This window comes from Prinia subflava, chromosome 5, assembly GCF_021018805.1.
Source record: "Prinia subflava isolate CZ2003 ecotype Zambia chromosome 5, Cam_Psub_1.2, whole genome shotgun sequence".
NCBI lineage: Eukaryota > Metazoa > Chordata > Aves > Passeriformes > Cisticolidae > Prinia > Prinia subflava.
In genome coordinates this window covers 61425108-61440821 of record NC_086251.1, presented here as the reverse complement: position 1 = coordinate 61440821, position 15714 = coordinate 61425108, and the positions used below count along the sequence as shown (strand labels likewise).

General features: G+C 48.1%; 1 protein-coding gene across 1 annotated transcript; it reads left to right on the top strand.

The window, feature by feature from the left end:
* Nucleotides 1–3603: 3603 nt before the first annotated feature.
* TMX1 (thioredoxin related transmembrane protein 1) lies at nt 3604–10107 on the top strand. Its single transcript, XM_063399702.1, has 8 exons — nt 3604–3778; nt 3871–3986; nt 5013–5058; nt 5597–5725; nt 6595–6640; nt 6725–6826; nt 7108–7180; nt 7551–10107. The coding sequence occupies exons 1-8, from the start codon at nt 3636–3638 to the stop codon at nt 7727–7729; spliced, it is 834 nt and encodes a 277-aa protein (XP_063255772.1). The 5' UTR covers nt 3604–3635; the 3' UTR covers nt 7730–10107.
* The last annotated feature ends 5607 nt before the right edge of the window (nt 10108–15714 follow it).

The window sequence follows — 15714 nt, the reverse complement described above, 5'->3', positions numbered from 1 at the left end:
GAAATTCAAAGACATTTGGTAATTTTGTAACCCCAAACTTTCTGAAATTGTGGTTGTGTGTTGGTGTGACCATAAAATCTCCTTCACCTTAGCAAAACCACATGGAAAAAAATTAGGCAGGATCAGTTTTTCTTTCTGCAGCACTCACAAATGCAGCTCCAGGCTTGGCTGGGACTTTTTGGGACAGCCTGGTTTCACCTTGGGCTTTAGGACAATGACTTCATGTCTCCTGCCTCACATGATGACACTCAGGAAAGCTCTCTGCATAATCTCTTGGCATTTCAGAAGTGCAGGAGCTGCAAATGAGGTCAGGGCTCTGATGCTGTACCTGATCCAGGCACTGCAGAGTTGGAATCATCACCTGGCCAAGGCTCTGCTCTCTTCGAGTGCTCCTTCCACAGGTCAGCCCCAGGTGGGCAGGAGCTGGGCTCCTGCAGCTCCTTCATCTGCTTGAGTGTTCAGCTCATCCTCAGGACAGGTAAAGGTGCTTAAAAAAATAGGGAAAAAAAGATAAAATAAGGAAAAATAGAACTGCTTCAATTTGTTCCAATTTAAAACATAAATGAATCAACATTCTGCAAAAATAAAACCCAGTAAGTCAATTTGTTTGCAATTTTTTAAGTTGTTTTGAGCAATTACAGAATGGAGTGAGTTTGTAGAATTTGTTCATCTCTGTGGTTTTAGCTTTGGGGACAGCATTGAGACATTTGAGTGTTTGAGTATTTTTATTTTCAGCTCGAAAGAAAGCAAAGCCCAAAGGGAGCTGAGTCTTTCCATTTCCACTCTTACCTGCAGCATCTGGTTTTATGAGGCACACAGACATCATCAAGAAAAGATGATTTCTGGATGACACAGGCTGCTCTTATTTCATCATCCTTCATCCTGTATCACAACCCAACAGCCCTGTGGACAGGAGAATTTATCCCAGAATGGTTTGGGGTGGAAACACCTCAAAGTCCACCTTGTCCCAACCCCCTGCCATGGGCAGGGACACCTTCCACTAGACCAGGTTGAGATTTTCCCTCTTTAAGTAATTTTCCCTCTGTCAAACAATTATCTGGGCTTGTGCTTCTTCCTGTGCATCACTAGTGCTCACTCTAAATGGACAATTCTTTTCATGAAACTTAAAGACTCTTTGGTAGTGGTATTTTTGTAGCCCCAGCCTTGATCAATTTGTGGCTGTGTGTTGGTGGGAAGGTTTAAACTGACCAGAAAATCCCCTTTACCTTAGGAAAACAACATAAACCACGAGTTCTTGGATAAGGAAAAAGCCTTGAAAGGTGATGGTGTGTCCCCAGCAGGAAATACAGATAATTTCTAACAAAAAAGGATTTTCTTCCTTCACTCTTTCCCTTTAGAAGCAGCCTCAACTCTGCCTCTGTGTGGCAGCACTGAAAAAGAACATGGAAAAAAGGAATGAAAGATGAGTTTCTTTCCTAAGGTCACTTGGTTATTTAACTCTCTTTATCCAGCCATGAACCTTGAAAGATGAGGCAGATATTTCTTCTGTCAGCTTGGGAAGGCTGAGAGGAGCAGGCTGGAGGAAGATGCCTCAAAGATAAGGTTAAGGCTTTCTTGTCCTCAAAACTTTACAAAGAAACAAGACAATGTCAATGTAATACTAAAAACAGAGATAAAAGTAATTCAGAGCAGTCATTACACTTGAAATAATTCCTGGAACCAAGCAGGGGGGGTATGAAGTCATAATTTTCAGGGTCTTTCAAGCTGTTCCCATAGGGAACTCAGTGTGCCTTTGAAGAAATCTTTTTATTCACAGTGGTAAATTTATTTACACATGGTTACACAACACGTTTTTATGCACTTATTCCTCAGCATATCTCAAATTATCAGGGATAATAACAGAATTCACAGAACTGTTTAGGTTGGAAAAGACCTTGTTGTTACCCTGAGACAGCTCTTTGCATTTCACCTGATTGCTGATGCAGAATGGAATATTCATAGATTATCAATAACAAATTTCAAAAATTCAATTATGCCTAAAACAGCAGTCAGCAGAGTGCTGCAAGCAGTGATTTATTCCTGAGTGCTGAATCAATGAATAACAAGTCCTTAATAATGCCTGCTCTCCTACAGACAGGAACATACACGTTCTACTATAGAAAAGTTGGCAAAATAAGAGAAAAAAAAAGAAAAAAACCCACCCAAATGCTGATTTATTCTTTTTTACCTGCACTGCTCCATGGCTGCCAAGGCTCTGAACTGTGGGATATGAAATTATGGCAAAGGGGCAGGCAAAGAAATTATCCAGGCAGGAAAGGGAAGGTGACATTATCACAGGAGCTGGAGAAAAAAATGTGTTAAAGAAAGTATGTGCATATGGAAGAAGAGATTCCTTCCCTTGAAGTGCTTCAAGTGGTGAGAGGCAGGAGGGAGCTGATGTGGGATTTGTCTGCTTGTTAACATTGATGTTCTCCCTGACTTCTGCTTGAGAATTAAGAATAAAGCACTTGGGTGCTGTTACTTTCTGCCATAAGTAAAGATCACAGAATCGTGGAATGTTTTTGGTTGGAAGGGGCCTTAAAACCCACCCAGTTCCACCCCCTGGCATGGGCAGGGACAGCTGCCACTATCCCAGATTATTCCAAGCCCCATCCAACCTGGCCTTGGACACTTCCAGGGGTCGGCAGCTTCTCTGGGCAGCAGCAGGGGCAAGCTGTGGCTGCCCTCTGTCCCAGACACACAGCTTGGATGGAGAAGGGACTGAGAGCAGCCCTGTGGAGAAAGACTGGGGGTGATGTTTAATAAAAAACTCAACATGAGCCAGCAGCATGTGCTCCCAGCCCAGAAGCCGATGGCCCCTGAATTTGGGAGGGACACTGAGGGGATGGAGAGTGTGCAGGGAACTGAGCTGGGAAGGGTCTGGAGCCCCAGGGGAGGCTGAGGGAGCTGCAAAGGGGCTGGAGAATTCCCGAGGGAGCTGGGAAGGGCCTGGAGAATTCCTGAGGGAGCTGGGAAGGGGCTGAGCCTGGAGCAAAGGAGGCTCAGGGGGACCCTGTGGCTCTGCACAGCTCCTGACAGGAGGGGACAGCCGGGGGGGTCAGGCTCTGCTCCAGGAACAGGGACAGGAGGAGAGGGAACGGCCTCAGGCTGGGCCAGAGAGGGTTTAGGATGGATATGAGGAAGAATTTGTTCTCAGGGAGGGCTGTCAAGCATTAGAAGCGCCGATCAGGGAATGGTGGAACCCCCATCCCTGGAGGTGCCCGAGGAATTCCTGGAGGTGGCACTCAGAGCTCTGGGCTGGGGACAAGGTGGGGATCGGGCACAGCTGGGACTCAGTGACCTCGGAGGCCTTTTCCAACGTGTGCTAAGCAGTAATGGTGCAAAATGAAAGACGGGAAAATTAGGATATGTGGAAGAAACCCTTCCCTGTGAGGGTAGTGAGGCCCTGGCACAGCTCGCCCAACCGCAGCTGCCTCACCCCTGAAACCGTCCAAAGCCACACTGGACGAGCCTCTGATCGCCCTGCCGTGGCAGAGGGTGGAACGAGCCGGGATTTCAGCTCCCTCCCAATCCCGACCATTCCAGGATTCCCCGTTCCCGCTCCCGCCTCCCCGCGCTGCCCGCGGGCGGGCCCGGCCGTGACGCGCCGGGAAGGCGGAACAGGGCGGGCCAAGATGGCGGCGCCGCTGAGGGCCCCGCTGTGCGCGCTGCTGTGCCTGGCGCTGGCGGCCGCCGCCCGCGGCCGGCCCAGCCCCGTGAAGGTGCTGTCGGACGGGATGTGGCGGGAGCTGCTGCAGGACGAGTGGATGGTGGAGTTGTGAGTGGGGAGAGGCGCGCTGGGGCTGCCGGAGTGGGGGATTTGTGTGTGTGTGTGGTGTGTGTGGTGACAGCGCTGTGCTGCTCCCACAGCTACGCGCCCTGGTGTCCCGCCTGCGAGAGCCTGCAGCCCGAGTGGGAGAAGTTCGCCGAGTGGGGAGAGGACCTGGGGGTGAACGTGGCCAAAGTGGATGTCACGGAGCAGCCGGGTGAGAAAGGCTGCTGGAAAGGGGCTGGAAAAGGCTCCTGAACCCCCCGGGATCTGGGGAGCTGAGGGGTTCGGGGGTGCTCATCTCCAGCGTGTGCTTGTGGGAGGCAAACAGCGTTAATAAGGGTTATAAAAGTGTTGTACTCATCTCTACCAAACGCACATCGCTGTGTGACTAAACGGCCTAATCTTGCTTAATGGAATCCCAGAATGTTTTGGTTGGGAGGGACCTTGAAGATCACCCCATTCCACCCCCTACCACACCTTCCACTATCCCAGGCTGCTCCAAGCCCTGTCCAGACCTGCCCTTGGACACTTCCAGGGATCCAGGGGCAGCCACAGCTTCTCTGGGAGCCTGGGCCAGCTTTCACACAGGAGCCTCCAGCTCTGCTCGCAGGGAGGAGGCTGTCAGATAGTAGATAAAATAAATGTAATTGAATAAATACAGTAAACAAGACAGATAGACTGTAACAGATAAAAGGGATTAGAGGTTTTTCTCCAGAGCATGGTTTCAAGGAGATTTTTGGCCATACTTTTTTAAGCAAAACCCAAGGTTTCAACCTTGCCATTCCAGTCCCTCCTTTGGTAGGAGGGAATGCAGACAATCTGCTCTCCCTCTCCTGAAACTCGCCTGAAACTCTTTTGTCTGTGTGGGATTTGTAAACCTGCCCTTTGCCATGCTGATCTCTTTCTCCAGAGTCACTTTGGAAACTTGCCTCACCTGGATTGTTTTCCTCAGGGTTTCTGGAGGCTGCAGATCATGTGTGCAAAGGAGAGTGTGTCCCTCTAAAAAGCTACAGCCCAATAGAGCAGTTATCCCTGGATATCTCATTTTTTTCCATGGAAAAACTTCCTGGCTCTTAGTCCAGGGACCTTTTTTTTAGTGTGTGCTGCTTCGACATGCACAAGGTTCTGTTGGATTGCATTGAAAGATTGATACCTAGGCCTGCTGCTGTATTTTGGGGAGTTAAAACACTTCTTGCCTCTATTTTCCATAAAAATACTCTCAAAATAACTTTTCTTGCAGGGTTAAGTGGACGATTTATCATCACAGCCCTCCCTACCATCTATCAGTAAGTGTGCAAGGCAGCAGGGGCGTTTTGGGGTGAGAGTGGGCATTTCTTCCCTCTTTTTTTTGGGACAAATAAATGAGATTTATTGTGCTTTTTTAAGAAAAGGAGCTGCTTTTCACTTCCACAGCCACTATCTCACCTGCTGTGACCTTGTGCTGCTGAATGATTTCTTTTCCTTTCCCTTCAGGCCTTATTTATTCTGCCTTTTCATGGGTGTTTCTGTTTTGCAATCGTTTCTCTCTAGGTTGATCTTCAGTGCAGGTGTGTGGCAAGGGCTTTAGGAAGATTATTATCTTTCTTTTTTTTTTTTTTTTGATGGAGTCACAGCCTAAAGCTAGCCAAGGTATTTGTGGAAATAACTTGGAGTTAGTCCAGGTCTGTGGAAAATATTTATTAGAGGCAATATCAGCTAAAAAAATTAACTCTGAAAAAGTGAATTTGTAAAAACAGACAAGGTGACGGGAGGGGATTTATTGGATGGAAACCAATGCTGCACTTGGTGCTTGGATTGTATAAAATAAAGGATTTTGTTTTACAGCTGCAAAGATGGAGAGTTCAGGAGATACCAGGGAGCAAGGACTAAAGCTGCCTTCATTAATTTCATCAGTGACGAGGAATGGAAATCCATTGAACCAGTGTCCTCCTGGTTTGGTCCCTCCTCTGTCCTGTAAGTTTGGGGTTGGTTTTTGTAAGGATTTATTATCAGATGTCCTGAGATGTGTCCTGCTCCCTGTTCTCCCAGCTCTGTGTGGGCAGGAGCTGTGTGAAGGGGGTGGGTGGGTGTCCTGATTCTTCCTCAGCTGTGGGAGGGTTGTCACCATAGCAGAGGTGACCTCAGCACTGTCACCATAGCAGAGATGTCCCCAGCAAGGCTTGAAGAGGTTGCTGGTGCCTGCATTGTTTCCTAAACTCCTGTAGGTACCTTGCTGACCCTTGAAGTTGTTTGGTTTCTGTGGCACTGGGGTGGTTCTGCCCAGTTAAATCCTAGGAAATTTCTCCTGCTGTCTGGAGGGGTCTGCAAGGAAATCACAGAGGGATTCTCCATCAGGAACTGGCAGGAAAAAGGAGAATGGGTTCAAAGTGTCAGAAGGGAGATTCAGGTTTGATATATGGAAGGAATTCCTGGCTGTGAGGGTGGTTCTCTCACAAAGTATTATCCCACACCAAGGAATGTGTGAAACTGGGTATTAAATTAGCATTAACAAGTTCTCCATTATTTTCTGAGTTCAGACACCAAACTTAAATGTCTGAAGATCTCTCAGCTCTTATAACCTGGTTTCTTTTAATAGTTTAATTTTTTTGTTTTAACACAACCTCCTGATGCTTCTTTCTTAATACCTTTGCTGGAGTTCCAACAGGCTTCTCACAGACCATGGGTCCAGCTAGAACAGGAAAGTAACTTGAAATTCTGTCAGCAGATCCAAGTTAAAGGAGTTTGGGAATTTATAGCTGTCTGTGCATGAGCTGAGGTTGTTTGACACAGGTCTGAGGGTGATTTTAAAGTGTTCTCAGTTCCTGTTCTCTGCTTTGTTTCAGGATGAGCAGCATGTCAGCGTTGTTCAAGTTGTCCATGTGGATCAGGGTATTTGCCTACATCTCCACTTCATTTTGTCCTCAGTATGGAATTCAGCTCTTGCTGAGATGATTCTCTTTTCTTTCATTCCAGCATGGCCACGGCTATTTAACAGAAAACCTTGGAATACCAGTCTGGGGCTCCTATGCTGTTTTTGGATTGGCAACCCTGTTCTTAGGAATGGTCCTGGGACTTGTAAGTGAAGTCCTGGGGGCTGGTTGTGACTTTGTTACGCTCGTGCTGCCTCCCCCTCAGTTTTGGGGTGGGGTTTTGGGGTGCCCTGGGCTGGAACCCAGGGATGGGGAGCAGGATGGAGCCCCCATAATCCAGGGGGAAATGGTCACACCAAGTGTGAGGCTGGATGGGATCCAGCCAGGATTAAATGTTTAGACTTGGTCTTAAGAATCTTTTCCAGCCTAAGTGATTGCAGTGTGCAGAACGTGCAGGAGTCTCACCTTGTGTTTCTGTGGTTTCAGATGATGGTGTTCCTGGCAGACTGCATCTGTCCCTCCAAAAGGCACAGACCACCACAGCTCCAGCCCCAGTCCAGTAAGCCCACAGCAAATTTCTAATTCAGTGAGGCTGTTTGGTAAATCTCATTTACAGAAAATACTGAAGAAATCCTGGGGTTTGCAGGGTGTGGGATGGAGTGTAGAATTTTGCACTTGGGATTGATGCCTTGCCCTTAGAAATTCCCAGCCCACTATAAACCCTGTTTAGTAAAGCTGGGGTATTTTTAAGACTGGTTTTAGGCATAGAAAAAATTTTGAGGGCATTTTTGTACCTGCAAGACACCAAATTCCACATGGGCAGGGATGGAAAATTGAGTGGAGCTCTCAGTGCTTGCCCGTGATGTTAAAAAAAAGTGGATTTTACTTGGGAATGGTATTTATTTGTGTATTTTTCCTTTCTCCTTGAGGGAAACAAGGCCCAGAGTCTGCACATCTGCTGAAAAACAGGCATGAAGAGCATGAAGGAGATGAGGGAGATATCTCAGATAATGAAATGGAGGGTAAGGAGGGCAGCAAGAGAGACTCACCCCCAAGTGGTGTCCGGCAGCGCCCCGTGCCCACGGCTGCTCCCCTGGAGAAATCTTAGCTGTGTTTGCACCAGGAGCAGTGCTTGGCTCAGCCACTCAGAGGGAGATCTGTGTCAAATCCTTCAGCTGGGAGAGAAGAATGGCTCCTGCTTTGGTGACGTTGCTGCATTTCATGAATTCGGAGGAAATAATAATTATTATTAAAAAAAAATTTAAAAAAGGATCAGGTATTCCAAAGGAAATCTTGCTGTTGCAAGTGGCTGTGACTTCTCCTGTCTGTGTGCAGAGAAGTGCCGAGGAATAATTGCTGTGGCTTCTGGAATGATCTGTTCCCTAGGGATTATTTGGAGGAGAAGGTAAACCAGAGTCATTCTTGCATTAGGGAGCATTAGCTGTTGGTGAAACCTCCCCAAAGGCTTCCCTGTTCTTATACTGATTTTCAGTATAAATCTCTCTAGCTGTGCCCTGAAGAAATGCTGAGGGGAAAAGTTCCTTTAGTTATGAAACTAAAATTCCTTTAGTTGAGGCTTTTGACATGACAAAAACTGCTTTTTGCCACGACAGTGAGTGCTACAAACCCTTTTTTTCTTGCAAAGAGCTGATGGAACTTAGCACAAGCACTCTGCAGTGGGATTCTCTGGCTGAGCAGAAACCTGCTGCTTGCCTCAATTTCTTCCAGAAAAGGCTGTAGAAAACTCTGTGAGCTTCTTGGCAAAGTAGTTTTTCTCTAGGAACAAGCGACAAGCAGCACCTTGAGGTCTTGTCTGTCTCTGTGACTCCACGTGGGAATAGTTTACACGCAGGGTTCTCTGTGCAAACCCTCTCCATTCCTCCTCCTGGGTGCCAGCAGGACTCTGCTTGTTTTTAATCCATCATTTCTTAGTCAGATCTTGCTGGAAACCCCTGCAGGCTGTACCTGGCCTGAAGTTAAAATAACTCCTTTCTATTTCTTTTACAGAACCTTTTTTTTTCCTGTTTTCACAAAACCATTTTGGAACATTAAACCTGATTTTTTTCTTAAAAAAAAAAGTAGTTTACTCTTGTCTGTATGGTGTTTGTTTTCACTCTGTATGGAAATAAAAAGAATGCACATGCCCATTGGACCAGTGTTGTACAGAGTTTTCCATCTTCTTTTAATTCCAAAGTTTTTACAACTGAAGGATGAGCTTAAAACTGAGCACATTTAGATTTTTTTTTTGACAAGCCTGTTTCTGACTTGTTTGTTTAGCTTTATTCCTTTTTTGCTTTTATTTGTAGTTATGTAGTTTTAGTTATTTAGTGTTTAGTTTTTATTTGTAGTTATTTAGTGGGTTTTTTTCTATTTAGTTTTTATTTGTAGTTATTTAGTGGTTTTTTTTTTCTATTGTTCATCTGGCTTTTTCCCTCTTCTTTTCTTTTCTCTACATTGGTGCTCTGGAATAACTTGACTTCAGTGCTGTGTGTTAGAAAGATAAACTGGTTTTTGAAAGGGTCTTTTTGGCTAAAATCTGAGTGTCCCTGTCCGTTTTTAAAGATAAAAACTCTCCTGGTGTTGGAGTGACGACCACTGTGTGCCAGAATTGCCTTTAAGGTGTTGGTTTGGTGGAATTGCCTTAAATTCTCTAGAAGTTTCCATCTCTTAGCCTTTGTCACTGGTAAATAAAGCAATAAATAAATAAACACTGAGGAGAAGTGGTAGCACTGTCTTTGATGGTGTTTTTTTCAGTCTGGAGAGGGCTGGAGAAGACAGAAATGTTGTAGCTGGTAGGAAAAAGTGTGGAATTGTTTTAAAGGCTGAACTCTGCTCCCTCCACTCGGGATATATTTAAATGTAGCTTTTCTAAGTGCAGAGGTTTCTAACTTTTCAGTTACAACCAAACTTGGTGCAATATAGAGAGGACACCCTGCTGACTCCTGGCTAACTTTTCATTTAAAAATAACACCCAACCTTTCCTTTGTTGTGCTGGACTTGTGGACTCCTGCTTGAAGAATTCCAGCATTAATTTACTTTTTTTTTCTCTTCCTGCTGCTCACTTCTCCCTGCCTTAGGCACAAATCCCAAACCTGCCTGGCAGGGGTGGCTGTTCCCAGCTGGAATCCAGCCCCTGTGTGTAACTCCTTGGATTACCCACAGGCAGCCTGTGCTCATCTCTGCTAACCTCACCCCTCATATTTTCCATAATATTACGGGTTTGTCCTGTGAATATTTAAGTTCTTTGATTTTTTTTTTGTTTTGTTTTAAAAATCTCTCTTCCAAAGATGTTTACTGAGGCTGAGCGGTGTAACCTGAGTGTAAGAATCCTTTGTGTGTCTTGATGTTGAATATCAGTTTTGTAAAAACCAGGCTGCCCTTTCCATATCACCTGGACCAGGCTTGTTTCATTCCAGAAAGAATTAATGTAACGTTAATTTTGTTTCTCAGAGAGTCTTCAAGTAAAAAACAACCACCAGCTTTGGATTCCTGTGTTTGTGTCTTTTTTTTTTGGGTCAGGTTCTTGCTGCTTAGTGATGGAACAGCTGCTTCCATGGATAAAAATTGTAACCCTGAAGCTAAAAGATGGGTTTTTGAAAAGTCAGATTTGAATGATAATTTGAGTGTTTGAATAATAATATATTTGAGTATTTAATAATTCAGAGTAAAGCTGCACTGAGTGATTTTTAGTCAAGACTGGCTTGGGTACCTCATTTTGTTAGATGGTTCCAATGGTTTGGGAAGGAACTTTCACTCATGCCAGGCTTAGCCAGAAATGGTAATAAAATGTGGGTTCACGTAGCAAAAAAAAAAAGCCTGGAGTTGACAAATGATGTTTAAAATCCATTTTTGGTGGCTGCTTTCTGTGGTTGCGTACACCACGTGCAAGGGGTGTCGGAGCTCAGCTGGGCCCCTCCCCTGGCCCTGTCGCACTGCACCCACCCCCAGCAGCCTTCCCTTCCCTTCCCTTCCCTTCCCTTCCCTTCCCTTCCCTTCCCTTCCCTTCCCTTCCCTTCCCTTCCCTTCCCTTCCCTTCCCTTCCCTTCCCTTCCCTTCCCTTCCCTTCCCTTCCCTTCCCTTCCCTTCCCTTCCCTTCCCTTCCCTTCCCTTCCCTTCCCTTCCCTTCCCTTCCCTTCCCTTCCCTTCCCTTCCCTTCCCTTCCCTTCCCTTCCCTTCCCTTCCCTTCCCTTCCCTTCCCTTCCCTTCCCTTCCCTTCCCTTCCCTTCCCTTCCCTTCCCTTCCCTTCCCTTCCCTTCCCTTCCCTTCCCTTCCCTTCCCTTCCCTTCCCTTCCCTTCCCTTTTTTCCCCCCCTTTTTCCCCCCTTTTTTCCCCCCTTTCCCCCCATTTTCCCCCTTTCCCCCCTTTTTCCCCCCTTTCCCCCCTTTCCCCCCCTTTCCCCCCTTTTTCCCCCCTTCTCCTTCCCCTTTTCCCCTTTTTTTCCCCCTTTTTCCCCTTTTTTTTCCCCCTTTTTCCCCTTTCCCCTTTTTCCTCTTTCCCCTCCCTTTCCCCCAGCAGCCCAAGGCATCAACACCAGGACTCACCTTGGAGTGAGAAGCTTAATCCCAATTTGTGGCAGCTCTGAAGTGAAAGAGGCTTTGTGGGGAGGAGACAAATCCAGACAGGGAATGCTCAGAGCTCCACTGAGTTACAGCCAGCCTGGTGCCTTCCCTCTGTCTCCGCCCTTGGGAATGGCTGGTGAACACCTGGTAGCTCTGAATGTGTGGAATTTTCTGGAAAAGTGCAGAAAACTCCTCACTCCTGACAGGAGTGAGGAATTGAGAATCCCACAGGCACTCAGGGGATGCTCACACAAACCTCACTCCCCTCCCCTTCCACTCGGTGTGTTACATCCAACAGGAAATAACAGCAGAAGGAAAAAAAAACCCAAAAAAACCAAGGGAGAAATGAAACTGAAGCATTTTTATACATTAAAACAGTTGGGAATGGCCTGATGGGAAAGCAACCTCTGGGACCTGCAGTTGGTGTTTGCCAGATTGCCAAAGGCTGGGCTGGAAATCATGGGTTTGGTTGGGATAACGATTGATGGGGAAGGAGAAATTTCAGTGTTCAGCGCTGGTTTAGAAACCCAAAATCTCAATTTTAAGTTTCTTTGCTTTAAGAAGGGGGAATTGTGTCCCTTGGAATTCTTGGTTTGACCTGGACAACATCACCTTTGGCCCTTCCTTGAGTTTATTCCATGGCTGATTCCCCACAGCTTTTCTTTACCTTCCAAACTCCCTACCTTGATTAATCCAGTGACTTTCTTGGAGAGATTTCCCCTCACTTTTCCCTGCTTCAAACTTCCCAGCCACACATCTCACTTCCATTCAGCGTTGCTTCCAGGAATTCCCTTTCACTGCAAGGCAGATCCAAAAGAACAGCTTTTAGACCCTTGGAATTCTGCCTGCCCCACGTGGGTTCCCAAAAACCAGGAGGAATCCTGGGCAGGAGGGGTTGGGGTGGATGTGGCTGATGTGTGAGTGATGTCCTCGGAGTGAGGGCGGGTTCTGAAATCCCTGTGAACAGCAGGGAGGGAAAAAGCGCCAGTGAAATCTCTGTGTCTAAAAGGGTTTTTATTTCTAAATTGAATTATGTCTCCACCAAGGAGTTTTAAAGTGCAAAACGAGAAACCATCAATGCAAAGTCACTACAAAAGATAATATTTTTCTCAGCTGTGCTTTTACTTCCAGAGTCTTTCTGTTTTGCAGAGCCTGGACCTCAATGCCCTTTCCTCCCTTTTTGTGTGACTGCTGATTCCTCAGGAAGATTGTCTCAGAATTTTCTTTTAAATCCCTTGGCACGTGGATGTATCAAGAATCAAGGAAAATGTGTGTTTGGAATAAAGATTTCTGGGATAAATGGTTCTCCAAGGATAAGCAGCCATTTCTCCCTCCTTTTCTCGTCCCCTTACAAATATTTGGGAAGTATTTGAAGTGTGATCTTATACAGATTCCTTCCCTTCCTTCTCTCCACAATAACTGAGATTAACTCCTAGTATTCCACAGGTTTTCCTGTGGGTTCTGTGTGTTAAAGGCATCACCAGGAACAGGGATGACGCCCCATGTGCCCCCCTTAGGACAGCACATGTGCCTCTCTCCACAATTCCCAAAGTTTCTGAGGTGCTGCAGGATCTGTTGTGGGCGGCGATGCCGCAGCTCGAGAGCCGATCAGTGAAATCCCTGCGTGAGGAGGAAGAAAAGCCAAAAACATTCCTGGAATCTCTGTTGTTCAGCGAGGACGCTCTGGGTGCAATCCCGGTGTTTTCAGCTCGGTCAGGATGATGGGTGTGGTGACAACCTGCTGAGGGGGCTGTCAGGATGATGCATCACTTGTCAGAGCCCCAGCGAGGGTCATCTATCCTTTCCCAATACACCCCTTCCCCATCCATCCCTTCCCCATCCATCCCTTCCCCATCCATCCCTTTCCCCATCCATCCCTTCCCCATCCATCCTGTTCCCGATCCATCCCTTCCCCATCCACCCCTTCCCAATCCACCCCTTCCCGAGCCATCCCTTCCCCATCCATCCCTTCCCCATCCATCCTGTTCCCGATCCATCCCTTCCCCATCCATCCCTTCCCCATCCATCCCTTCCCCATCCATCCCTTCCCCATCCATCCCTTTCCCCATCCATCCCTTCCCCATCCATCCTGTTCCCGATCCATCCCTTCCCCATCCATCCCTTCCCCATCCATCCCTTCCCCCATCCATCCTGTTCCCGATCCATCCCTTCCCCATCCACCCCTTCCCGAGCCATCCCTTCCCCATCCATCTCCTTCCCCATCCATCTCCTTCCCCATCCATCCCTTCCCCATCCATCTCCTTCCCCATCCATCTCCTTCCCCATCCACCCCTTCCCGAGCCATCCCTTCCCCATCCATCTCCTTCCCCATCCATCCCTTCCCCATCCATCCCTTCCCCATCCATCCCTTCCCCATCCATCCCTTCTCTGCCTGGGATCTGAGCTTTCCCCGGAGTTTTCTGCCTGTTTTCCCAAGCAGGAGAGGCACCAACACACCCCACCAAAGGAGCTGGTGGCCCTGGGGAAGGAGCTGTTTTTGGGATGCTCCGCTGGAATTCTGCAGGACTAAAACTCCAACCACCGTGGGGTGGTGTAGTTGAACCTCGCTGCGAGGGAGAGGCTGCCAGCACAGCCCCTCGGCAGAAACACGAGAGAGAAACCTTTAAAATCAGTATTTCTGCAAGATCTCCCGATTGAAATCCCTCCTGTGGTCGCTGAAAATGCCTCGTTTGTCTCCTGCTCTCTCAGGAAAGGGAAAAGCCGGGTGGAGCCCGGGGAAATTCGGGCTGGACCTGGCTGCGGGTCAGGGTGGGGAATGCGCAGGTGGGGCTCCCTCGTCCTGCCTCAGGAGGAGCTCCGGTACATCACTCTTTGCTTTTGTTTGGGATAATTAGGAGTTTAGGATAATTAGCACTAATAGTTAATGCTCTTCACGCTGCTCCAAACAGATCTGCTCCAGCCTGGGTGGAGACTTTTTAGTAGACTTTTTTTAAAAAGTATTTTTAAAAGCGTTTTGGAGCACATTTCCTAAAGGGCTGCTCCAACTTGACTCCAGAGAGTTGTGGAAGAGGCAAGGCCAGAAGAGGAAGAGAAAGGAACGATCCGACCACGTGGTGGCAACGTGGAGATGCTACAGAAGGATTTCTCGGATTGCTGTGCTTCCCTGGAGGAGCTTTCACTTCCACAGAGGCACCTGAAGTTAATTTATGGCTTGGAAGAGGGTGGTAAAAGCAGGAAATGTAAATATTTTCCGCTGTGTCACCCGACCCTGTGGATGCCCACAGTGGCACGGACCAAACAAATGGAAAAAGGAGTTTTTTGGGATTGGTGAGACCTTTCTGAATGAAAGGATGTCAGGAAATGAATAATTAGGGCTGAGGCAGAGGAAGTGCAGTGGGAAGGCACCTGGCAGTGGGATGGGGTTTGGCTGAGGTAACGACAGCACAGGGAAATCTCCGACTCCTGCATCGGCCTTTCCACAGATGGATTTATTTTGTGGAGATTGAGATCATCACTTGGATTTCCAGGCCTGGGGGTGAACAAGGAGACATTGGCAGGCTGAGGAGAGACTTTATGGCTCTCCAGAACGCCCTGACGGGAGGGGGCAGCCAGGTGGGATTCAGGCTCTGCTCCCAGGGAACAGGGACAGGATGAGAGGAAACGGCCTCAAGTCCTGCCAGGGGAGGTTCAGGTTGGAGATCAGGAAGAGTTTCTTCATGGAAAGGATTGTCAGGCATTGGAACTGCCCGGGGAGGTGCTGGAATCTCGATCCCTGGAGGGATTTAAAAGCCATGTGGATGTCGCACTTGGGGACTGAGGTCAGGGGTGGCCTCAGCAGTGCTGGGGGAATGGTTTGACTTGACTTTGATGGTCTTAGGGGGCTTTTCCATCCTCAACCATTCCACAATTGCATGGAAGCTGTCCAGAGCATGCTGTCTTCCATGGCAGGTCATCCACAGGTGCATCCTCAAAACCTTTTGTCATTTCCCTTGCCCAGCTCTGCCCTGCTCCTTCCGACTGTTCCCACTGAACATCGTGCTGGACCAGGAGGAGGGAGCCAGTGGAGAAGGGAGCCTGGGGAGGCAGCAGGCTGCTGGTGCTGGCTCTGTGGGGCACGAGATGGGAGAATTCCAGGGCAGGAGCAGCGTTTTGGCTGCTCCAGGGAGAGCTGGGCTGCTCTGCCTGCCCTCCTCGCTGGAATTCTGTGGCTGTGCATCGCTCGGAGGGGAAGAAAGGCTCTGGAATGGGCAGGTGGTGAGCAGAGCCCAATCCTGCCCTGGGGCTCTGCCTGTGCTGCAGCTGCAGCTCTCTGGATTTTCTGCCCTGTGAATGAACATTAAAAAACCAGTTTTCTCTTCAGGGCAGCACGTCAGGGATTTTTCCCCTCCGTTTTCTGCAGTGCCGGGAGCCAAATCTGCGGGGTGCCCACGCCTGGCGAGCGTGTCCCGGCGGGATCCCCGCTGGAGCTGCCAGCAGGGCTGGGCTCTGCTGCTGCCTGTCCTGGGGGACACAACAGCCTGGTGCCACCTGGCCCCTGCCACATGGCAGGGGTGATCCTTGCCCACCTTGGAAC